At 42.3% G+C, this 24,750-nt stretch overlaps 1 protein-coding gene across 1 annotated transcript in view; it reads left to right on the forward strand.

Moving 5' to 3' along the window:
• CNNM2 (cyclin and CBS domain divalent metal cation transport mediator 2) overlaps positions 1–24,750 on the forward strand; it is a 345,438-nt gene that overhangs the window by 282,414 nt on the left and 38,274 nt on the right. The window contains exon 6 of the mRNA XM_029610285.1: positions 12,439–12,501. Within this exon, the coding sequence (XP_029466145.1) occupies positions 12,439–12,501 (63 nt within the window). The remainder of the gene's footprint in view (positions 1–12,438; positions 12,502–24,750) is intronic.

Consider the following 24,750-nt stretch of genomic DNA (forward strand, 5'->3'; position numbering starts at 1 on the left):
AAGCAGCGGCATTTTATGACAGATGAATTGGCTTAAGGATAATAGCAGGCAAGCCTAGATATAATGAATTACAATAATCTATTAGTGGCATCATCAGCAATTGAACCACTAAGCGAAAGTCGTCAGAATCAATCAGTCATTTTAAAGGGCACAATATTTGAAGCTTATAAAAACCTGCCTAACAACGGCTCTGATTTATGGAATAAAAGAAAGGTGTTGGACCAACCTAAGAATTATTAAAAGATGCTCTAGCACTTGAGCTTTTAAAACCACATTGGTCTCTTCTTCAGAGGTAACTGAAAGGCTGAAGGAACAAAGTATTTCTTATGTAGAAAATGGTGTGTGGCAGGAATTCCCCACAAGAGAGATTTTCAGGAGTTATTAGCTGGAGATTGAGTTAACATCAGTCCATATGGTTAGCAGATGTTTAGATGCTGGAGATGTAAATATTGAGGCCAATATTCACTAGGCCATTTAGTGGACAAGTTATCCGGCTAGAATTAGAGTTGTCCTATATATTTAGCGGGATAAACGCTGCTTACGCTTCCAGCACTGCCAATCAGAAGCAGCGCTGGAGCCACTGGGAGCAGGTGAGTAAGACCCTCGCTCCTGGCAGGGATCAATTTTGGCAACCGGAGGGGGAGGGGAGTCCAGATGAGCCAGTTTTTTGTTTGATGGGAGTAGGATTTAAGTCTGGGGGCTTCTGATTTTTAATGAAACCAGGCAAAGATTGCGGCGGGGGGCAGAGATCGTTGTTGTTTTGGGATGAGGGGCACATTGGAACAATGAGGGAGAGGAGGGACCTGCTGACATTGCAGCGACTCCTTGCCACACGCCTCCCACCACCCGCCCTCCTCTCAACCAGAAGATCCCAGCCACGACAACTGAGGCATTTGCGCCGGGAGGCGCACACACGAAGAAGCACGACAAAGGAGCTTGCCCCTTTGTGCACCCCTTTGTGCACGCCCAGTGTGAAGCCCAAAATGGTTATTAAAAATCACTATAACCACTCAACTACAGTAATGGAATGACACCATCTAATTGAACCCACACTAAGACAGGATACATATGGAAACCTAAAGAGATTCCCAAGAAACAACCAAAGAAAGAATGCTAAAACAATCTTCCCCACTATATGTGATAACACTCCCAATATATCCTCCTGCCCAACGTTTCTGAATGTTCAGGCTTTGTCAAAAAAATTCCACTGATAAATGATCTAATAGAGGAAATAAATCCTACTGTTTTCTGCATTACTTCAACCGAGCTGAATAACAAAGACAATGTGCTCCTAAATCAAATTGCACATCCCAACTGTAATGTCTTTCACTTCCCCAGACCTAAACGTAAAAGTGAGAGTCTATTAATAATCAGTAAAAAAAAGAACTCAAACTAAAACCTTAGAAAATAGAGATTAACCCACTCTAGAAGGTAGCAATACTAAAATCAACACTACTAAACATAGGAATGGCCTTCTGGCCCCCCTGGAATACTCCAGATGACTGCTGACCACTAATTGAATTATTTACAAAAGTGTTTCCATCACCTGACTCTATCTACCCTTATAGCAGGAGATTTCAACCTACATGTAGATAGAACTGTTAAGGTTTGTGGGTATGTGGACCCTTGGCCCGAGGTGTGAGTTGTCACCACCTGTGGGGAGGAGTCCCACAGGCCCACACTATCGGGAGGTGAGGTCAGGCATGGCAGGGAGCTCTGGGTGAGGCTGAGGAGAGATCCCGAGGAGTCAGGAGAAATTCCCCAGTAGACAAGCAGGCTGAAGATAATACCTGGACTGAGACCCCCGAGGGGAAAGGTGCCAGGCAGGCTGCAGAGCGGGAAGGCTTGAGACTGGAGGTATAGCAGAGAGACACCCCCAAGGGGCAAAGCTGCGGAGCAAGGGAGGTGCAGCTGTAGTGACCTAGGCCAACCCGCAGAGCAGGGAAGCCCGAATCAGGTCTCCGAAGATGACGTATGTTGAAACCCGAGGAGTGGGGAGCACAGACAGTCTCTGTACGATAGCGACGCACAGCCCCGAGGAGTGGGGAAGTGCAGGCAGTCTTAGTAGCATGTAAGTGTGACCCCGAGGAGCGGGGAAGCCCTAGAGTAAACTCCTGAGTGGTAAAGGTGTTCCAGGGGACAGCCCCGAGGAGCGGGGAGCCTTGCAGAGTAGGACTTTAGGAAGCGCAGGGATAGCCTGAGGAGCGGGGGAGGCCAAGAGACAAGGTCCCCAAGAGAGCGACCACTGGCCCCCAAGGAGCGGGTACCTGACAGAGTCCAAAGTCCAAATGAGTCCAATACCATAACCACAGGAACATGGAGCAAGAGCTAGTAGAAACATATGGAACTTGTTGCCAAGTCGGCTAGCTGAGGGCAAAGGTGGAGCTTATGTACCTTGATCTGATGACATCATCAAACAGGGACGCCACCAAGGTTCCCGCCGAAGAGGCTTCAAAGGAAGGCCCGGTGGCGCACGTACGCGCGCCTAGGAAGGCCTGGAGACAGCGTGGGTGGCGTTGTGTCTCAGCCGCCACGAGGAGCCATGGAGAACGCAGCGGTGGAGATTGGCCTGTGCCGAGAGCAGACCCGAGGAGGGCTGGAGAACGGTGCAGGATGTAAGTAAGCACGGTCGCAGCTGTCTGCGATCGACGGGCATAACAAGAACACCAAAAACTACAGCATGTGAAACCTTCCTAGACGCAATGGAAGCAATGGGATGGTCACAATTTTTAACTAACCCCACTAGTAAAGTAGGTCACATCCTTTATCTAATATTTGCCAATTACAACAATTGTTACATCAGTACGTCCCACACTATACTACCCTGATCTGTTCACCAACTAATTAAAGCAGAAATAATGTTCCTCAACCTAATGCAAAAAGACATAAGTGATAATCAAACCTTCATCTTCAGAAAAAAGATAGAAACAGATGTACTTGCAGAAGCAATTAAAAACAAACTAACCAACTTCAAGAAAGCAAATGCCTTCTCAGCATTTGACCCCTGGGATAAAATCATCAATGAAATAGCTGACAACCAAAGCCCAGTCCAGACAAAAACTCTACAAAAAGAACGAAACTTGGCTAAACAGAAGAAGCTAAGATGCATGAAACAGACACTGAGAAAATTTGAGAAACAATGGCGGAAATGCCCTTCCTCAGATTCCCTAGGAAAATACGGATTCCTCCTAACAAAATACCACACACTAATCAATAAACCAAAAAAGAGTACTAAGCTAAACAGATTCACAGAGTCATATTTAACTCCAAACTATTCTTCCTTCATCTCAAATAACTACAACTTCTCAAAGAATGTCTGCATCGATTATACAAACTTTTTGTTAGATAAAATCAATAGATTAAAAATACAAATCACCACCAGCTCGCCAACAAAAGAACCTGATGAAAATCATGAACAAGTTAAATGGACCACATTCGACAAAGTAACTAAGCTTGAAATCAGTCAGATCATTACTAAAATTAACCCTGCCTCTCATCCATGCGATCCAATCCCAGCAAGTTCCTTGAAGCTAGTACATAGCATAATCACTCCAACAATCACAACAATAATCAGTCACTCAATCTCAGAAGGATTGGTCCCAGATGTGGAAAAACAAGCAGTAATAAAACTAATCTTAAAAAATAAAGCTGGTAGAACTGACGATTGGGACAATTATCGTCCAATATCCAACTTATATTTCCTCTCAAAAATCCTTGAAAAGGCAGTGTTAAACCAACTGGAAAACCACCTAGAAGACCATGATATTTTATATCCAAAACCAATTCAGATTCAGAAAAAAATCGCTAAACAGAGACTTTACTCATATCGTTAGTGGATCCTGTCTTACGTGGGTTTAATTTTTATTTATTTTATTTATTTGAGTTTTTTCTATACCGGCATTCGCGATGGGAATCGCATCATGCCGGTTTACAATTAACAAGAGGTGAAGCAAGATAACAAATAATAAGAAACATTAACAAGTTCTCAAAAAAGATTGCAGTTACAATAAAACAAGGGAATTACACAACTTGGAGCGATGAAAAGGAGATAGGTATTTAACAGGGAGAACAAATTTACCAATTAATGGTGTGAACAGAGTTATGGAATTTGCAGAGTTATTGAATTACCATGTTGAGGAACAGTTATTAATTACCATCTTAAGAAAAATTCTGAGTATCGGTAAGTGGTGAGTTAAGGTTCAAATGGGGTCTGGAAAGGCTTTCATAAATAACCACGTTTTGAGTCTTTTCCTAAATGTAGGAAGGCAGGGTTCTTGTCGCAGATCCGGTGGGATGGAGTTCCATAGTGGGGGTCCTGCAGTGGAGAAAGCCCTGTCTCTGGAGGTTATGTGTCTAGTGGTTTTGGAGTTTTTGGGTTTAATGATAATGATTCCTATATTCTGGTGCTAATTGATCTAACAGCAGCTTTCAACACTGTGGACCATATCCTGCTATGCCACCAGCTGAAAAATATTGGAATAGACTGCAGAATTCATAAATTGTTCTCTTCATTCCTATCTAACAGGACATTCCAAGTAAAACTGGGAAACCATTTATCTGACACCTTCCCCACTGATACAGGTGTCCCTCGGCTCAGCACTGTCGGCAACCATATTCAACATCTACATGCTTCCTCTGTGTAAATTACTGACGGAATTAGGAATCACCATCTTCTTATTCATTCCACTCGCCTCATCGTTTGAAAATCAGCATCAACAATCTCAAAATACATGAAGGCAATACAGCAAGAACTCTCTTACCTTAAACTAACATTAAACTAAAAAAACCCCGAAACCATCTGGTTAAGGAGAAACCCCTCCATAGTTAAACCTCCACACCTAAATCTAGGTAACTTTCACATTATACCCTCAGGAATCCAGATAGACGAAAACCTTACAATGAAAAGGCACATAAATAAATTAATCACTACAGGGTATGCAAAACCGTGCATACTACATAGATTGAAACCATTACTAACTCTTGAAGACTTCCGTTCGATGCTAGAATTTCTAATTTTCTCAACATAGACTACTGTAACTCCCTACTACTCGAACTTCCAATCTGCCTAATAAAAAAAAAAAAACTGCAACTACTACAAAATGCGGCTGCAAGACTTTTAATAGGAACCAGGAAATTTGATCACATCACACGTTCACTAATGGCACTGCATTGGTTGCCAATACAATACCGAATCTATTTCAAAATATTAACCTTAATATTTAAATTCATCCACACCGATAACCCTTGACTAATAGGTATGACGTTACAACCATACACTCCACAATGAACCCTAAGGTCCCAAAACAAAGGACTATTAACTGTTCCAACAATCCGGAGCACATACCTGACACAAATAAGAGACCATGTGTTCTCCATAGGAGGCCCTAAACTGTGGAACTCACTACCTGAGACAATACGACTGATCCCAGAAAGAAAGATGTTCAAATGTGAACTAAAAACTTGGCTATTTAAGAACGCCTATAATCTAACTTAAATCTATTAGAATGCAGAGTCAACAACATCAAGAGCAAAGACAATATTAAGTAACAAGAGAACAAAATACTCCATGACAACTCCCCTACAGTTACATAAATTACTAAACAGAATCACCATTCTATTAGCCTAATGTCCCATATTTTCAGTTAAGATGTATAAGAACATCCCTGTAGATTCACATAACCCCCTTTTGTGTTATACCAAAGTAAGTACTGACCAAAAGTATGAATGTTACTTTTGTAAACCATTGTGATCTTCACTTGGAACGACAGTATATAAAATAACTAACTAACCAACTAAATTTATGTATAAGGGGCAGGGGGAGGGGAAAGGCTGTCAATCAGGCCACGGGCCTTTGGTTTGTTTTTTTCTTGAGTGACAGCACTACTTAATTGGATATCTTTGAAGATATGCCGATTTGCCCAATATTTGGCTAGGTCAGACATATCTCAGCCCTCCCTAGAACGCCCCTGAAATGCCCCTTTTTGTACGGCTAAATTCTAGCCGGATAAGAGACTGAATATGCTGAATTTAGACGGATAGCTTATCTAAATGGTTTTTGAGTATTGACCTCAGAGTGAATGGGGTGTTAAGAATAGCTCCGCATCAGGACTATGAGCAGACGATGTCTGTTTCAGATGATTATTTTTTTTAATCTTATAAATTAATGTATTTCCGTCCCTTATCCTTTTTTGCTGTGCATTTTGGCAACTGTACAACATAGGTAATAAAATACTTTTGGCAGGGGCTTAAATAAAATAAGCTTTAAGACTGACATCCTTTTTATAAGATTGGTTTTGGATGGCATTTATCTTTTAGCTAGTTTACTTAAGAAGTCACTGTGGTGGTAGTATTTGATGCTATAGAGTTTCCTGTGATCTGCATCGCTCTGTAAGTACTGGAAGACAGGAGGTGCAGGAGAGATTTGTTGCAAACTTTCAGGTACCTGAATGGTTTTAATGAGGTATGTCACACAAACTTTTACCGGAGGAAAGCAAACGGTAGAACTAGGGGTCACAATATGAAACTTCAGGAGGGATAACTCAGAACCAACGTCAGGAAGTATTTCTTCACAGAAAAAGATAGTGGATGCCTGGAATGCCCTTCTGGAAGAGGTGGTGAAGACAAAAACAGTAAATGAATTAAAAAAGGCATGGGATAAATATTGTGGATCTCTAAAGGCTAGAGCTGGAAATTAAGAAAAGGATGCATGGGGGGGGGGGGGGGGTAACATGAATGGAGCAGCAGCTATTACCCCTAGCAGAAGGTATGGGGATTACTACCCTTAACTAATTGGCTTACATGATTTTGACGCAACTGCAGCATCGCTCTCCGCTTCGATGGCAGGGAGGGAAAAAGGGGAATTGGATTCAGATGACAACCAATGCTGGCCCTGACTTTTACGGTCCAGGGTACTGATTCGCAGACATTAGGAAAAAAGCACAGAACTGCTTCTATGGCCAGGTCCAAAAGCAAAGTATGTTCAAGTAGCAGCATTGTATGAATTATCAAGAAGGCTGCTCACCCACTAAAAATGGCGCTAGCAGTATTTTTGTTATAGATTTGACAGTTGCTTGATTTTGGTTTTTAATATTATTGCCCTTAACATAAGGCTTGGGGGTAACCTACACGGAGTGGCATTTACTACCATAAGAAGCTTGTTGGGCAGACTGGATGGACCATTTGGTCTTTTTATGTCGTCATTAGTATGTTACTATGTATAGTCATTGCGTCTGCTGAAATATTGCTAGAGACATTACAGAGATGTTGGTTGGCTTTCTGTGTCTAGTTTTTTAGAATTATTTGTGTTTTAGTGGCCTGCTGATCTCATTGTATGCAGTAGGAAGTAACAGATGTGCACACAGACACCACTCGGGCTATGACAGGAAAGCCCATTTCCTTCATCCAGGATTTAAACTCTTCAAGCATCAGGGCTTTAAATGACCAGGACATTCAACTCTTCGTTTTCTCGCTCACTCACACAGTCAGATGGGGAAATTTCTTTTCCCATCTCCCACTAGATATAATTATTTTGTTAATGTTTTAAGTCACTCCCTTACTAACAATTCCTATTGACTTCCTGCCTTCAACCTCTGGCTTTTAACTGTGATGTACAGCTGGCATAGTCTCGTTTGCATATTCTTCTTAAAGCAGCTCCTTAGCAGGCAATCCAAAGTAAATCGTTATGATCTCTTTCTTTCATTCTTTTATTTGATTCCTAAAAAGGATATTGTTTCAAGGTTTTGCAAGCTCCTCCTCCTCTGCTACATCCACCATGATGGATTGAAATAAATCGAGGCACTGTCCTGCGGATCTTTGGTCAGAATCCCATGCCGGCACACCCACCGGTATTCGTAAGGCATGAATGTATCATGAACAGCTGAGGAGTCAACTCAGAGAGAGATCTTTACAAAATGAAGGTGGAATTGTAATTAAAGATGCACACCTTGGTAAGAATATCAGAAATAAAATGGGACAGAGGAAGGAAAAGAAGATGAGTAACTTGAAGAGAGGAAACAGGCTGATATTTTGAAGATTCTGCCTAGGCCTTCTGCTTTAAACACTTCTAATGTTGCTACCATATCTTGTAGTATTCTGTATCTGGCATTAATATTTCAAAACTGCATTAGCCAGGGATTGGTCAGTTTATTCAGATTAGTTTTACACCTCCAGCCAGTCCAGAGGTTGGACTCAATCTGACTAATTTGAGCTGCAGCTAATTTTAACTTGATGTGACTCGATTGGCTACCATTCCACTCAATCATGTCTTGACTCAACTTGTGAGTTCTGACCCAGAAACTAGAGCCAGAACACTAGTGGCATAGATTTGGATAATATACTTAGAGGTCGATATTCAGCCACAGAGCGGCTAGTTCATTTAGCTAGATATAGCTGTCCGGCTAACTTAACGGGGATAATCAGAGGTGCGGCTGCACAGTTGGGTACAACTCAGCTGTCTCACACCCAAGAACACAGGCAGGCCCAGGTTTTAAGAAAACTGATTGAAATGTAATGAACCGACCAAAATTTATTGCCGGCTGCTCGAATTTAATACACATTGGCTCACTTGAACTATTTGAAAGCGAAGCCAAGAGATGTGAGTTGGTTGTAAGAATCTGGGTTTCATTTGGATTCAAACAGCCAATTTGGAAGTATGGACAAACACCTAAGATAAAAAGAACTGAAGCTGAGGTGGAACAGAGTTGTTCTCCACTATCTTACTCCAGTTGCACATCTTCCCAGGCTTCCTTCTCAACCCTGGACTTACATCACTGCAACAATTGGATTGGATGAGAGGAGCGGTTCTTATTAATTTTCCATCCTCACCTCCCCTCCTTGCTATTATTTAGACCTTAAGGGACATATTCTTAAATACAATTTATACAAAAGAAATTTCTGTTCTGTAGGGAAATTTCAAATTTCCCAAGCCCATTGTTCAGCGCCATTTCTCCACCTAAGTTTGGACTTAGCCAGGCAAATGGCATCATTTGAATATCCGGCCGCACTCAGCAACCAGCCCTTATCTGGCTAACTTTCTGTCCTGCTTAAAGTTAGCTGGATAAGTTGGGTCGAGTTGGGCGGGAGTGTTCCAGGGCAGAACCACCTATCTGGTTAACTTAGCTGGATAAACACCGATATTCAGCGTTACCCTGCTAAGTTAGCAGGCTAACTTTAGGACTTTATGAAAACAGTCCTACAGTTAGCTGGGTAAACTTACTTGGCTAGTTCTAGCCAGGGTATTCAGCAGGAAGAGTCACCCGCCAAATATGCCCAGTTATCTGCCTACACTTAGGTAGCACTGAAAATCGCTGTTACCCAACTAAATTTTGGCCTCACCCCTGAAACACCAACACACCACCTTTTTTTTAATCTGGAGAAGTTTTTTCTGGATAATGACTTATCCACTTAGGGGCAGGAAACAGAAGACTCTGGGTTTGTCCAGCTAAGTCCCAAACTTAGCTGGACAGACCCCTTTGAATATGGACCTCTTGATGTTTACTTCAAGTAACTCAAAACAATGTAGGAACACATCATTTCTCCATGTTAACTGGATTATGTGTTGAGTGCTACGTAAAATCTTGACCGGTTAAAAGCAATTCTCATTTGCTTGCTTAGACCTATTGATTTTTCCTTCCACAATACAAAGTACATACAGACTTCAGCCCTAGTTTTCAAAGCCGATTTATACACATATCTTTGGGGTAGATTTTAAAAGTGTTGCTCGCTCAAAAATGACCTCATACGTGCATATGTGGACTGCGCGCAAGCAATGCGAATTTTTTAGAAGCCGGGAAGGACGCGTGTAAATGCGTCCAGAATAAGGAAGCGGAAAAGGGACGGGGAATGGGCATTCCGGGGCCAAGGCTGATGCGCATAACCACGAATTTTGCAAAGTCAATGCGTGTATGTTCCCTGCAGGTCCTCATGAGGCGCAGGAGTCCTGAACAAGGGAGAGAGAGAGAGAGAGAGAGCCTCTGCACAGGGTCAGTCTGACCACTTTAGAGGGGCAGCTTGAATCCAGGTGGGTTTTCGGGAGGTGGGTTGGGGTTAGGGTGGGTGGTGTTGCAGACACAGTCAGAGATATTCATTGTAAAATTGACATCACTAAAGAATTTGAGTCCTTATAAGCAATGAAGTCTAACAAGTAGATTTGTGTACTGCAGACTCTGCTAGCTGCATTGTACAAATCAACTCCTTTTCATTGCTTATAAGGACTAATATTGTTTAGTGATGTCAATTTTATAATGACTATCTCTGAGTGTGTCTGCAACACCACCCACCCTAATTGACAACCCACCCCGATTCAAAGTGCCCCTCTACAGTGGTACGTATATATAGAGTGTCAGACTGACCCTCTAGAGAGTGTCTCTCTCCCCACGCTTGTGCACATGTGTAAAGGCTGTTGGCATACATGCACCATGAGTATTTTAAATGCTACGCACATACTTTATAAAATGAGGTGTATGTATGGGCACACGCGTGTTTCTTTTAAAATGTATCAGTTCGAGAGCAGGTGTGATTGTCCAAGCAAGCATTTACACACAGCACGCTTCTGAAACTCGAAAGGGTTCCCCGCCCAGCAGCAGCTCTTTGCAGTACTTCTGCCCGTACTATTACGCATTCAACCTGCGTAAAAACCCACCCTTTATGTGCAGATTCTCTTTTGAAAAATACCCCAGAAGTGCACCTTTTGTTGCCTTTTCTGCTTCCTTTGGCTCTTTGGGACCCCTGAGCTCTCTTTTCCGTCTTTTTATTTCTAAATCATTTTGCAAAACGGAAAATTGTGGCTTGAAAGCCCAAAGGGCTAAAGTGATTCAGGCCTGTCTTTGGTCCCGATGTAATAAGACGCGAGTAAAAAAAAAAAAATGCAGGCTGACCTTCAGCAGAAACAGTGCGCTAGGAAAACGTTCACTCCTGATGCAGTGAGCTAATGGTATGCTTATTCATTAGAAGTGTAAAATTGCACAAACCCAAGACTGTGTGCACAAAGACATGCCATGCACTCACAAAATATGATTTCTTCATGGAGAATATGTTGGAACAATTTTCAAAGGCATAAAATTACATGCGTACTTTTACACACATAGGAGTTATGTGTGGACATGTTAACATACTAGTGTATCAATTTTCAAAAGCCCAATTATGCGCTTAGGAGGTACTTTTCAACAGAGTTAACCTGTAAATGTAACATAGTATTGTAGTAATTTTCAAAAGCCCATTTGCTCACTTAAAGTGCCCTTAATGTGGGTAAAAACTTATAGACAATTCAATGGTATAACACTGCACCAATTTTCTAAAGCCCACTTCGCACATAAAGTGCACATGCACTTATAAAATGCAGTTTTAAGTGTGTAAATGCTTTTCAAAATCAGGTTTTATTCTAAATAGGCATTCCAGGGGTAGAGTTTGGGTGGCATCGGGATTTACGGGTGCACTTTTGATTTTCAGAAGTACGTTTGTGTGCCAGAGGGGATTCTACAAAATGCCCCCCCCAAATGTGCAAAGCAGATTTATGTGCATGTCTGCAGTTCTCCCTGGCTGTTAGAAAATTAACCTCTTCTGGCACACAGATCGTGTTCATCGTGCACAAAGCATATTCTCTGGTCATAAAACATGGTTTGAGTGCGCAAAGCGTGGTTTATGTGCACAAATCCCAAGAACAGGATCATGGCACCTCAGACAGGAGCCTCCGCCCCATAGACTGGCATCAGCCACAGAAGCTTTACTTCATCTGTGAGCAGGAGTTACGTTTCCAGCATTAAGAAAAGATGGGTTAAACCTATGTGTCTCTCTGTATTGGGAAGTAATAGTTAATGCCTTCATTAACATGGGAACCTCATGGAGGCACGCAAATCTGTGTGAACTGTTTTACTCAGGCTTGTGTGCAAATTGATTTGCACACTAGGGGTGCAATTTTCAAAAGGATTTACACACTTAGAACTGGGTTTTAAACATATAAATGCACTTTCTGCATGTAAGCGGGCTTTTGAAAAGTGCTACAATATATGCCATTAAATTGTCAATAGCTTTTACAAGCATAAGTGCTCTTTAAATGCGTAAATGGGCTTTTGAAAATTGCTGTGATAGTATGTTATATTTCTATGTGTAACTCCTTTGAAAATTCACGTCTGGGGTAATTTTCAAAAGAATTTACATGCTTAAAACTGGGTTTTACATGTGTAAATGTACTTCAAGCGTGTAAATGGCCTTTTGAAAATTGCTGCAATAGTATGTTATATTTACATGCGTTTGAAAATTACCTCCTAAACTCCTTGTTAAATCAGGAGTATAGATGTACGCACAAAATAGTACCCAGAACCTTATTACATCCGGGGCCTTTTTTAGTTTCAGGGAATCATTTCCTATTCTCGGTTAATTGCATGCGTCTACATCTTTTCTCATTCTCTTCACCATTTCTTATTCCTCTCCTTTCCTTTTCAGTTCCTTTGTCCTTGTCGCGCACCTTTGTTGTCAGCAGAGCAGAATCGTTAGCAGGTTCTCCAGGTAAATCAACATGTTTCTTTACATGACCCTTCTTATTAACCCCCCCTGTTTGCTGGCTTCACTTGGTCTGTAGGGGCTACCAAAATCTGTCTTTACCGAAGGACAAATTTATGGGAGTTTCTGCTTGAATCAAAAGGGGTGAGGACATGGGTGGGTATCTTCTGGGCTTAGATAAATTAATATCCCAGAATCTATGGACAACGGTCAGTAAATGTCGATGTGGGGATATTTTTCTTTTACCTTTATGTTGTTCTTGGGAAAACTCATGAAAAGGTATATTTCCAAGGTTGGATTGTGACCATCTCGCAAGACCAGAAGGGACTGGTATGAAGGGCTGCAGTCAATAGATGTGTTTTGCTGGAATGTGGATGTCAGGAGGGCTGAGGTTCCTCTTGCTGGATGTGTTGATTCTCTCCTTCAGCTCGGCCCGTCTGACTTGAAGTAAATGACATAATATCTACCATGCCGCACAAGCCTTAGGGCAACGGCATTTGAAAAACAGGTCTCCAGAGGTGAAAGTCATTGCAGAAATGAGACCTTTGTGTCATCTACATGAGTCTGACCTAGCAGTCACTGCTCACATCTGCTTGGGGGGGGGGGGTGTTTATTGGTCAAGTCACTTTCATTTTTTAAATTCCTCATGAAGGTCAAACCAATAGGTTATACGACATGATACTTTTATACTGATCTAACTTAAGTATCTCCTATGACCTGTCTGACTTTTATTTCTATGGCTACAAGTGGACTAACACGGCAACCCCATCACCAATTCACTATAAACAGTAAGAATGTATCAGGACAGGGTGCATCTTTCCCACTATGAGTTCATTAGATAATGACCAATCTCTACTTGGATGAAAACAGGCAGCTTTGAAGTAACTGCCCTGCTGAATTATCTTGCAGTTAAATGAAGGGATGAGAGAGAGAGAGAGACTGCTTGTTACTGTGTCATCCTGCGTACATATTGTCCCTTTGGTGCATATCCTGGTTTGCCAAACTCAACTGGGTCTGTTTGTCAGACTCACCGAAATAAGCAAGTCAGCCTGGTCCTGGGGCCAAATATATGCAAATATAATCACATGTATATTTACTGTGGGTATTATAAGGAACTGGAGATCTCAAGCACAGAGTTTTGAAGCGAGTGAAGTGTAGTGATCATCCCACCACACACTCCCAGCAAGGATGTTCCTGACCCAAAACAAAGAGAAGTCTTGCCTTACAAATCTGTTAGATTTTTGGGGAGGTGTAAATAAACATGTAAATAAAGGGGAGCCAGTTGATTTAGTGTATTTGGAATTTCAGAAGGCATTTGATAAAGTCCTGCCATGAGAGACTCCTGAGGAAATTAAAAAGTCTTGGGCTAGGAGGTAGTGCCTGACTGTGGATTGGTAACTGGTAAATAGACAGTAAACGGAGGGTAGGACTAAATGATGACTTTTCCAAATGGAGAGAGGTCATTAGTGCAGTAACACAGGGATCTATAATGGACCTGTGCTATTTAACATATTCATAAATGATTTGGAAAAGGGAACAACGAGTGGGGCAATCAGATTTGCAGTTGACATGAAATTATTCAAAGTTGTTAAAGCAGCAGCAGCCGATTACGAGGTGCTGCAGAGGGACCTTGTGAGACTAGGAGACTGGGAATCTGAAGCGCAGATGGAATTCAATGTGGAAAAATGCTAGTGGTGCACATAGGGGAAAAATAATCCCAATTCTAAGCACACAATGCTGAGAAAACAACCTTTGAGTACTTGTGGAGAGTACGTTGATGAAGTCTTCAGCTCAGTGTGCTGCGGTGCTCACAGAAGCAAATAGAATGTTAGGAATGATCCAAAAAGGAACAGGGAATACAACAGAAAATATCATATTGCCCCTGTATCGAACCATGGTGGGACTGTACCTTGAGATTATGTGCAGTTCCGCTTGCCCCTTCTTAGAAAGATATAGCAAAACCAGAAAAGATGCAGAGTAATGCGACAAAAATGATAAAAGGGTTGGAAGACTACATAAGTTAGGACTGTTCAGCTTGGAAAAAGAGATGGCTGACAGGTGGCATGACAGAAGTTTATAAAATCATGAGTAGGGTGGAATGGGTAAATAATGGTTATTTACTCTTTCAAATAATTGTAAAACAAAAAATTAACAACCATCAGATTTAAAACAAATTGTAAAACAAGCTGTGGAATCTGTTTCCAGAGAACATGGTCAAGGTGACTAGCATAGCAAGGTTTAAAAGAGGTTTGGACGAGTCCCTAGAGGGAAAGTGCATAAAACATTATCAGGCCAATGCAGTATCGGCACTCGCGCCAGTCAACTCTCTGGGGCACCTGATGCAATATGCTGCGGTAAAAAGGAGGCATTAGGGGAAATTGTGCATCCCTAGTGCCTCCTCGACAGCGGGTGTCCAGGAGAGGTGGCTGTCAGATGGTTAGGAAAACAGACACTCAATGTTACGAGCGTCCCTTTTGCTAACCTGTGCACAGCTCAACTTAGGAAAAGGGATGCTCATTAATTGAGCATCCCTTTTCCTAACCTGACTATTGGCACACTATTTTTTTTTTTTGACAGTTCTCCTTTTTATGTTCCTTCAACTTAATATCGCCATGATATTAAGTTGGAGGAAGCACAGAAAAGCAGTATTTTCTGTTTTTCTGCACACTTTTTGGGCTCCTCAGAAATTAGTGCCTGCTCCAGGCAGGCATTAATTCTGAGGGTAAAAAATGTGCGCATTGGGCGCATATATATATATTTTTTTTTGTACCAGGGGAAATAGTTAATAGCCTCATCAACATGAATTTACATGTGATGAGCACTATTAGCTATGTGCTCTATTGGACACGCGATTTGGATGCACTAACTCCCATGTTGCATCGAGTGCTAATGACGTGCATCCAAAACGCGCGTCCCATCGCATGTTGTTGTGCGCTGCAACCAGCACATGGTATTGCATCGGCCTGTATTAGCTGGGTAGCCTAGGCCCTAGGGAAGACCATTGTTATCTCTGAGGAGTGGGCATCAAGAAATAGATCTACTTTTCAGGATATGCAGGGTACTTGTGACTTGGACTGGCTACTGTTACAGATAGGATGCTGGGCTCACTGGCCCTTGATCTGACACTGCATGGCATGTCTTATCTCCTTATGAGGTCTGAGTTCATAGTTTCTGAGCAGGATATTTTAATTTATTTATTTTTATAATCTGCTTTCCAGAACTTCAAAGCAGATTACATTAGGTACTGGCGGTATTTCCCTACCCTCCAGAGAACACACAATCTAAGTTTTGTACATGAGCAGTGGAGGGTAAAGTGACTTGCCCAAGATCACAAGGAACGGCAGTGGGATTTGAACCTTGGCTTTCCTGGTTTATAGGCCAGAAAATAAATCCTTCCTTGAATACTTTTGTGGGCCCACGATTACGGTGCTTTTCCTTGCTGGATGATACTCTGCTGATAAGTATAAGAACATGCCATACTTGGTCAGACCAATGGTCCATCAAGCCCAGTATTTTGTTTCCAACAATGGCCGAACCAGGTCACAAGTACTTGGCAGGATCCCAAGGGGTAGATAATTCCAAGCTGCTTATCCCAAGAATAAGCAGTGGATTTCTGCAATTCTGTAGGCGATTTTCTCTCCCCCAGCACGCTGTCTCAGGGTTTGCCGCGAGTCCCCAAATCAGGCGAGGTTTTTGAGGGGTGATATTGCAAAATAGGTCTTTGGCTATACGGAGCTCCAGATTCAGGCAGCCATCTCTGAACGCGGCGAACAGCGCCCCCTCCGGATTTCTGCAATTCTACCTTAATAATGGTTAATGGACTTTTCCTCCAAGAACTTGTCCAGACCTTTTTTAAATGCAGCTGCATTAACAGCTTTCACCACATCCTCTGGCAACAAATTCCAGAGCTTAATTATGCATTGTATAAAATAATATTTTCTCTTATTAATACCTACAGTATCTGAATGTAAACCGATGTTATATCTCAGATTGAATGTTGGTATATAAAAAATAATAAATAAATATTAGTTTTAAATGCATTACCTAGTAACTTCATTGTGTCTCCCCTGCTCTTTGTACTTTTAAAAAGAGTAAGCAACTAATTAATGTTTACTCGTTCCATTCCACGCATTTTATTTTGAAAGGGACATTCCAATATGTTGAAAAGGTCAGAGAAGAGTTGGTTGCCTTTATTGCAGTATTCCAGAGGCAGAAACAGACACATTCAGGGATAGCCTTTCTCATCAAGGACCTACGGAGCGAGAGGGTGGGAAGAAGAGGCTTCCAGCTTGTCAGAGGAGAGGAAACTGGAGAATCTTCGTCTGTTAATGCAAATAGCATGTTAACTTAAAGCTGAACTTATGTATCATCACTGGAATCTGCTTTGAAGCGGCCACAGAAAAAACAGAGTAGAAATATACAAAATAAAATGTAATCCTAAGGAGCAAATTGCAATAGAGCTGATGACTTGGTTTTTCTCCCTTGATTTTCATACCTTTAGATAAGTAAGGTCATCAACTATGCAACAACAGTATGTTCTTTTGATGGAGCTGGGATTTGTTCATGAGGTTTTAAATTTTTCATATTTAATGGATGGATAAATATAAAACTGACTGGAAAAAAAGTTCAATTTTTTTTAATTTCTATTAGTAGCTTAGCAAAGCATGATCAAAGTATGGTGAAATATTATCTTAACAGAATGGGGGTAACCTGCATGGAGCACCAGTTATTACCCTTAACAGAACGCATGGGGGTAACCTGCATGGAGCGACAGTACTACCCTTAACAGAACGCATGGGGGTAACCTGCATGGAGCGACAATACTACCCTTAACAGAACGCATGGGGGTAACCTGCATGGAGCGACAATACTACCCTTAAAAGAACGCATGGGGGTAAGCTGCATGGAGCGACAATACTACCCTTAAAAGAACGCATGGGGGTAAGCTGCATGGAGTGACAGTACTATCCATAACAGAACGCATGGGGGTAAGCTGCATGGAGTAGCAGTTACTATCCTTAACAGAAGCATGGGGGTAACAGTATGGAACAGTTGTTTACTACCATAAGCAAATTGCTGGGCAGACTAGAAGGACCATTTGGTCTTTATCGGCCATCATTACTATGTTACTATGTATGTTTGTGATGCATCACAGCACAACATTTCCATTATGGTGTGCTATTCCTCTGTTTTTCAAAGCCCTTTGGATGCATTGATGAAGGACACATGCAGCAATCTAAACCATGCTCTAGTTTTTGATCCCACTGACCAATCCCTATCACCCTTCTGGTAGCAGTATAAATACAACATTTTCTGGAAAAATGGTGTCAAATAACCAAGGATTCCTGGGTCTTCAAGATTGTGCAGTATGGGTACTGGCTGCGTTTATCCTGAACCCCATTCCTTCCACACTGTTCGCCTCTCCATCCGGATCCATTTAATCTCCCTTAGATAACTGGATGTGCAGTCTCTTCTCATACATCAGGTACTGGAACTGATTCCTTTATCACAACATATTCTTCTCCAGATGTTTCCTCATCCCCAAGAAGTCAGAGGGATTGTGACCAATCCTGGACTTGAGGCTTCTCAACAAACATATCCCCCAAGAGAAATTCAAAATAAACTCACTCAAAACAATTCTTCCATCCATTCAACAGGGTGAATGGATGTGTGCTCTTGATCTCAGGGATGCATATACTCACATCCAATTCATCCTTCCTATCACTGTTACCTATGATTCTGGGCATATTCATCCCACTACCAATACTTCTTTTTTACTTTTCTTCCATTCCTGGGGTTTTCACAAATTGCTTTGCAGTGGTGGCAGCACATCTGTGACATCAGGGAGTACAAGTTTTCCCTACTTTGATGATTGGCTAATCACAACACAGTCATGAGAAACAGTTTTCCACTCCCCGGATGTGACGATTTACCTCCTACAGAGCCTAGGATTTGACATCAACTTTGAGAAGTCAAACTTGCAGTCCATGGAGTGCCTCCAATTCATCAGGGCATGCATAGATTCAACAATATAGACAGCATTCTTACCCAACAACTAGAGGATTACCGTGATTTCACTAATCCAATAACAACTCTCCAATCCAAGAACTATGGCCAGGAAGCTCCTTGTTTTATTGGTTCACATGGCGGAGGCCTCCCACATAGTTCCACTGATCCATCTTCACTTCCGTCACCTTCAGTGTGGTCTCAGATCTCAATAGAATCAAATGATAAAACTTCTCTCTTGAGCTGACCCTGCTGGTAAGGGAGTTCATGGTGGTTATAACCTCACATGCTCCGGAATGGTACCCCACTTCAACTATGTCCTCATCAGCACTACCTTATGACAGACATTTCTGTCAGGGGTTAGGGTGCTCATGTGGGATCCTTCTGCATTAAGGAACTTGATCCCCTCATGAGAATGCCTTTCAAATCAGTCTTCTGGAACTGAGAGTGATATGGACACTCTCATTATGATCACACACCTCCTCCAAGGGAGGAGTATTCTAATTCAAACAATCAGGTTGCCATGTTCTTTTCCAACATACAAGGAGAATGGGATCATGGTCTCTCTATCAAGAAGCACTGAAGATATGGAACTGGTTAGAAAGCCATTGGGCATCTCTTCAGAATACCTACCTACCTACTGGGCAACTCCAAACTTTTAGTAGAGTATTTTGACCTCAAGAGTGGTTTCTGCAGCAGCCAGTAGTAAACAAACTATTCAACCTCTGTGGTCTACCAACAGGGCATCTGGTTGCATCATAGCAAAACACAAAGCTAAGTAAATTCTGCTCATTTCTGCCAAGCAACTGCAAACTAGTCCAGGATGCTTTTGTGGTCTACTGGGGCCAAAGCTTCATGTACACTTTTCTGTTGATACCCCTCATAACCAAATAGTGCAGAAAGTTCATCAAGACTACACCTATCTAATTCTCATTGCATCAGAATGGTCTAGACAAATTTGGTATGCACATCTATTCAAGCTTTCCAGCAGTCCTCTAATATCTATAGGGTCAGACCTTGTTCTTCTAACTCAGGATGATGGGACCTCTTTCATCCCAATCTCACAGCATGGATGTTGAGTGTGCAGTGATAGCAGAATTACAAGTACCATTGGAAATCAAAGACATATTAGTTTCGTCTAGGAAACCTTCAACCAGAAAAGCTATTCCTTCAAATAGAGAAGATTCTTCATCTAGTGCCAACAGTTTGATTTCATTCCTTTTTCATGCAAGTCTCCACAATTCTTGCAATACATGCTTCACCTCTCTAACTCAAGACTCACCACTTCCTCAGTAAGAGTTCATCTGAGCACTATCTTGGCATACCATGCTTTCTTGGATAACAAATCAATCTCCGTTCACCCGTTTGCATCTTGTTTTATGAAAGGCTCTTGCACATCAAACCGCTGATAAGGAATCCACCTATCATGGGATCTCACCGTAGTCCTCGCTCAACTGATCAAGCCTCCCTTTGAGTTATTAGAGTCCACTTGCTCGAGAACTGTGTTAATGTCCCACGGTAATGGTGGCTTCTGTAATGGTGGACGTAAACGTAATACTCCTTTCATGAATCTCGAAACTAAAGTATGACATGAAATAGGCTGTCCATTAAGAGGGATGTGGTAAGTTGCGATAGCGCTTAAATGTACCCGTAAAGAGGAAGTGGCGAGTCCGTCACTGTATAGCAAATGAAGGTACGAGAGAAGTTGTTCCAGAGAGCAAGTGAATGGGTCCGTTTCTGTCAACAAGCACCAGAAAGTATAACAAGTCCATTTCCTTTGGTTATTTAATCTTGTGGAAAGCTTTCTTGAGGACAGTAGTATGTCCTGGAGAGCAGGAGAGAGGTTCAAACATTGATACACGAGCCTCTCAACCTCCATGCCGTGAGATGCAGGGAAGAGTGAAGGGGATGAGGGGATGGAACAGCTCCCCTATGAGGAAAGGCTGAAGAGGTTAGGGCTTTTCAGCTTGGAGAAGAGACGGCTGAGGGGGGATATAATAGAGGTCTTTAAGATCATGAGAGGTCTTGAACGAGTAGATGTGACTCGGTTATTTACACTTTCGAATAATAGAAGGACTAGGGGCATTCCATGAAGTTAGCAAGTAGCACATTTAAGACTAATCGGAGAAAATTCTTTTTCACTCAACGCACAATAAAGCTCTGGAATTTGTTGCCAGAGGATGTGGTTAGTGCAGTTAGTGTAGCTGGGTTCAAAAAAGGTTTGGATAAGTTCTTGGAAGAGAAGTCCATTAACTGCTATTAATCAAGTTTACTTAGGGAATAGCCACTGCTCTTATTGCATCAGTAGCATGGGTTCCTCTTAGTGTTTGGGTAATTGCCAGGTTCTTATGGCCTGGTTTGGCCTCTGTTGGAAACAGGATGCTGGGCTTGATGGACCCTTGGTCTGACCCAGCATGGCAATTTCTTATGTTCTTATGTTCTTATGTAGTAGTGATCCTGTGTAAGAAGGCAATCGCTGTCCCCTAGAGGTATCTGATTGCAAATAGATAGGCATAGGAGGTAGCTATACCATGGTTGCCTTGGCCATGCAGATGCTATGAGTATCAGATCTGCTTGGTCCTCGATACACCTCTGAATTGTTCAAGCGATGAGAGGTATTGGCAGAAATGCGTATAGGAGATTGTTTTTCCAACTGATTAAAAACTCATCCAGAGCGAGCCTGTGTGGGCTCAGATAAACGGAGCAAAAATTCTTGATCTTTGCGTTGATATCTGTCGCAGAGGTTTATGGACAGGAGGCTCCAGACCGAGAATATGTGATTGGTCACTTTTGGATTTAGTTCCCATTCGTGGGGGGTGAAAAATCCTGCTGAGTCTGTCTGCTCTGGAATTGTGAATGCCTGGCAGATGAGTCGCCTGCAGGAAAATGAATCTGCCATGGGCCCATTCCAGAATCTGAACCATTTACTTGCAGAGGTTCCAAGAACCAGACCCTCCTTCTTTGTTGATGTAAAACATGGTAACTTGATTGTCCATGAGAATCATTACAAACTTTCCTCGAAGGTAACTTTCGAAGGCTTGAAGGGCGTAACGTACCACTCTCAGTTCCAAGAGATTAATGTGAAGTGTCCCTTCGTACGAGGTCCATTGACCTTGTGTCTGTAAGTGTTTCAAGTGTGCTCCCCATCCTGTGGGGGACTCATCTGTGGTTAGTATGATCTGATGCCATAATGGGCGTAAGGGTGTAGGGTGTTTGGAAGTAACCACCATTCTAGATCCTGTTTCATACTGTTGGTTAATGAAATGGGGGTTGACAATGGTTGGAGAAATTGATCCCATTGATGTTTCAAGCCCCATTGTAGACGGCGTATGTGGAGGCGCATATTTGGAACCACATAAATGGATGCAGCCATATGTCCAAGAATTGTGAGGATCTGGCATTCTGGCACTGTTGTAGCATGAAGAAGCATTGTAGCCATCGTTGAAAGAGTTAACGCTCTCGGATGCGGTAAGAATGCTTTGACTTCGACTGTGTCTATGAGGGCTCCTATGAACTGTAAAGTCTGCGTGGGTTCCAAGTTTGATTTTTCGTAGTTTATGAGAAGATCGAGAGCGTCTAAATACGATATCGTTCAAAGAAGATGGTCTCGTAACAGTGATTGATAGCCTGCAACTATCAGCCAATCGTCGAGATAAGGAAATATTTGCACCCCCTGTAGTCGAAGGTGTGCCACCACCACTGCTAGGTACTTGGTGAACACTCTTGGGGCAGAGGAGAGGCCAAATGGAAGAACTTTGTATTGGAAGTGTTGATTTCCCATCTGGAAATACAGGTAACATCTGGATCTTGGATGAATTGGTATATGTGCATATGCATCCTTCAGGTCAAGTGAACACATCCAATCGTTGGGTTGAAGAAAGGGGAGTATGGATTTGAGAGAAGTCATCTTGAATTTCTCTGTTTCAAGATATTTGTTGAGTGAACGGAGGTCTAAGATTGGGCGCAGTCCTCCTGACTTCTTGGGAATTAGGAAATATTGGGAGTAAAACCCTAGATGTTTCTCTGGGTAAGGTAACTTCTGGATACAATTGTTTTGTAAGAGAAGTTTATTTCTTGCAGAAGATGAGATTTGTGGAATGTGAATGCTTTTTGATGGATTCGATGTGGAAGGGAGGAAAAATGGAGAGAGTATCCGTGTTGTATTATAGATAGAACCCATTGATCCGATGTTATGCTGTTCCATGCTGGAAGAAAATTGGATAATCTTCCTCCCACTGGTGGTGGTGGTGGTGGTGGCAGAGCAGGTTTTAAAAACCTGATGCTGGTTTAGCCGGTTGAGAATCAGTCGGCTGTCTAGTTGGACGGGGGTTCCTTGCACATTGACGAGGTGTGGGTGCCTGAGATGGCTGTTGCCTGGGTGGGTAATAGTTTTGAGGCTTATAATAAGGCTTAAATGGTTTGAAGGATTGCTTCCTATAAGGAGCAGGGTTAGTGTATGAACGTCGTGCTGTGGAATGCTGAGGTGCTGTTAGAGAAGGGACCGCAGTTTTTTGTTCCTTCAGTTTTGCAACTGTGGTAGTAAACTGATCTCCAAATAAATTATCTGGGCGACATGGCAGATTTGCACGTTTGTCGTGGACGTCCTCACGAATAGCACTGGAATGTAACCACGCTATACGTCGTGCCGCTAATGCATTTGCTGATGCTTTAGATGAGATGTCGAAGCCCTCATGCACCGATCGTAACAGGTGTCTTAATCCTTCTTCCAAATTATAAAATGGAATAGGTAATGTGTTATCCTGAGACCCTTGTTGTAGGTATGGCTTTAAAGCTTGTAAGCTCTCAAATAAATATTAAGCTATATAGAATTGATGATTTTGTATTCTGGCATTCAGCATAGCAGATTGGAAGGATCTTTTGGCAAAATCATCAAGGGACTTATTTTCTTTAGTTGGTTCTTTAGAATGTATCTTTGTCTTACAAGCTTTTCTTTAGTTGGTTCTTTAGAATGTATCTTTGTCTTACAAGCTTTCCGCATCGCAGATTCAACCACGAATGATTGGTGTGGAACTTGGACTGTAGTATGAAATGGAGAATCTTTCATTCGATATTTAATGTCTACTTTCCTAGATGTTGATGATGTAGATAATGGAGTGTCCCATGCTTTCTCCATTAATGATGTTAAAACCTGATGTTGTGGTAAAGCCACTGGCTCATTAGGAACATCAGATATTTTAAGGATTCCCAACATTTCCTGTCGTGGGTCTGGAATCCTTTTGGTTTCAACATTTAATATTTGTCCAACTTTCTCAATAAATTGAGAATATGAAAGATCCTCCGGAGGGGATGAAGGTTGCGGAGGCAATTCTGGTAGATCAGAAGGATAACCTGTTGATGAGTTTGAGGAAGTATCTGTGACTGAAACGTCTTCATTTATTGGTAATTTTGAAGGTGGAAGGCTTGTAGGTACCTTAGTGGGTATTGGTGGATCTTCCGGAACAGGAAATGGTTGTTCTGGAGGTCCTGTGGGTGGTAATGTCGGTGTGACTACCGCCTGTAGGAGTTGATCAAGAATGGTAGTAATTTTTGACATTGCTTGTGCTGTTAATGTCGACATAGATGGCTGTGGAACTGCTGCAGGCTTTAATGGTGGTAGAGAAGGTAAAACCTTTCTTGGAACGGGCGTATCAATGGATAGTATAGAGGCAGATGATGATCCCTGTGAAAAAGATGTATCTGATAGGTGAATTGGTGATAGATCCTCTTTGGATTCTATTGGTAAGGATGTTGAAACTGGTTTCTTCCCCTTATGACCAGTGGTGTTTCTTCAGTAACTTAGGAGCCGGTTGAGTCGGAGGGATCTCCGGTGCATCAGCAGGAGCAGGTTGCATCACAGGAGCGTTGGTTGGAACAGACAGCGACGCAATATCTTCTCTGTGCCGATGCGTCGGCGTTGACTGCGTCGATGGTGCGTCAGTTCGATGCTTCTTCGATGCAGAATCTGGCTTGCATCGCTGCATCAATGCTTGGGCACATCGATGCATCGATGATCGCAGTCTTCGATGCTGCATTGGTTCTCTTAGCGGTAGAGCGTCGATGCGTCGATGAAATGGAATGCATCGGTGAAGCACGCGGCTGCGATGCCACCAACGCATCCCCCTCGGCTTGGACTGAGTCTCGACCGGCGGTCAAGGGACGATGTCCTGACCTGGGGGGGTCCACTGAAGAGGCTGTCCTCGATGATGGGTTGTTTTTTCGTTTAGGACCTGGAGAGGAGCGAACAGAGGC

This window comes from Rhinatrema bivittatum, chromosome 7 (genome assembly GCF_901001135.1).
Source record: "Rhinatrema bivittatum chromosome 7, aRhiBiv1.1, whole genome shotgun sequence".
Classification (NCBI taxonomy): domain Eukaryota; kingdom Metazoa; phylum Chordata; class Amphibia; order Gymnophiona; family Rhinatrematidae; genus Rhinatrema; species Rhinatrema bivittatum.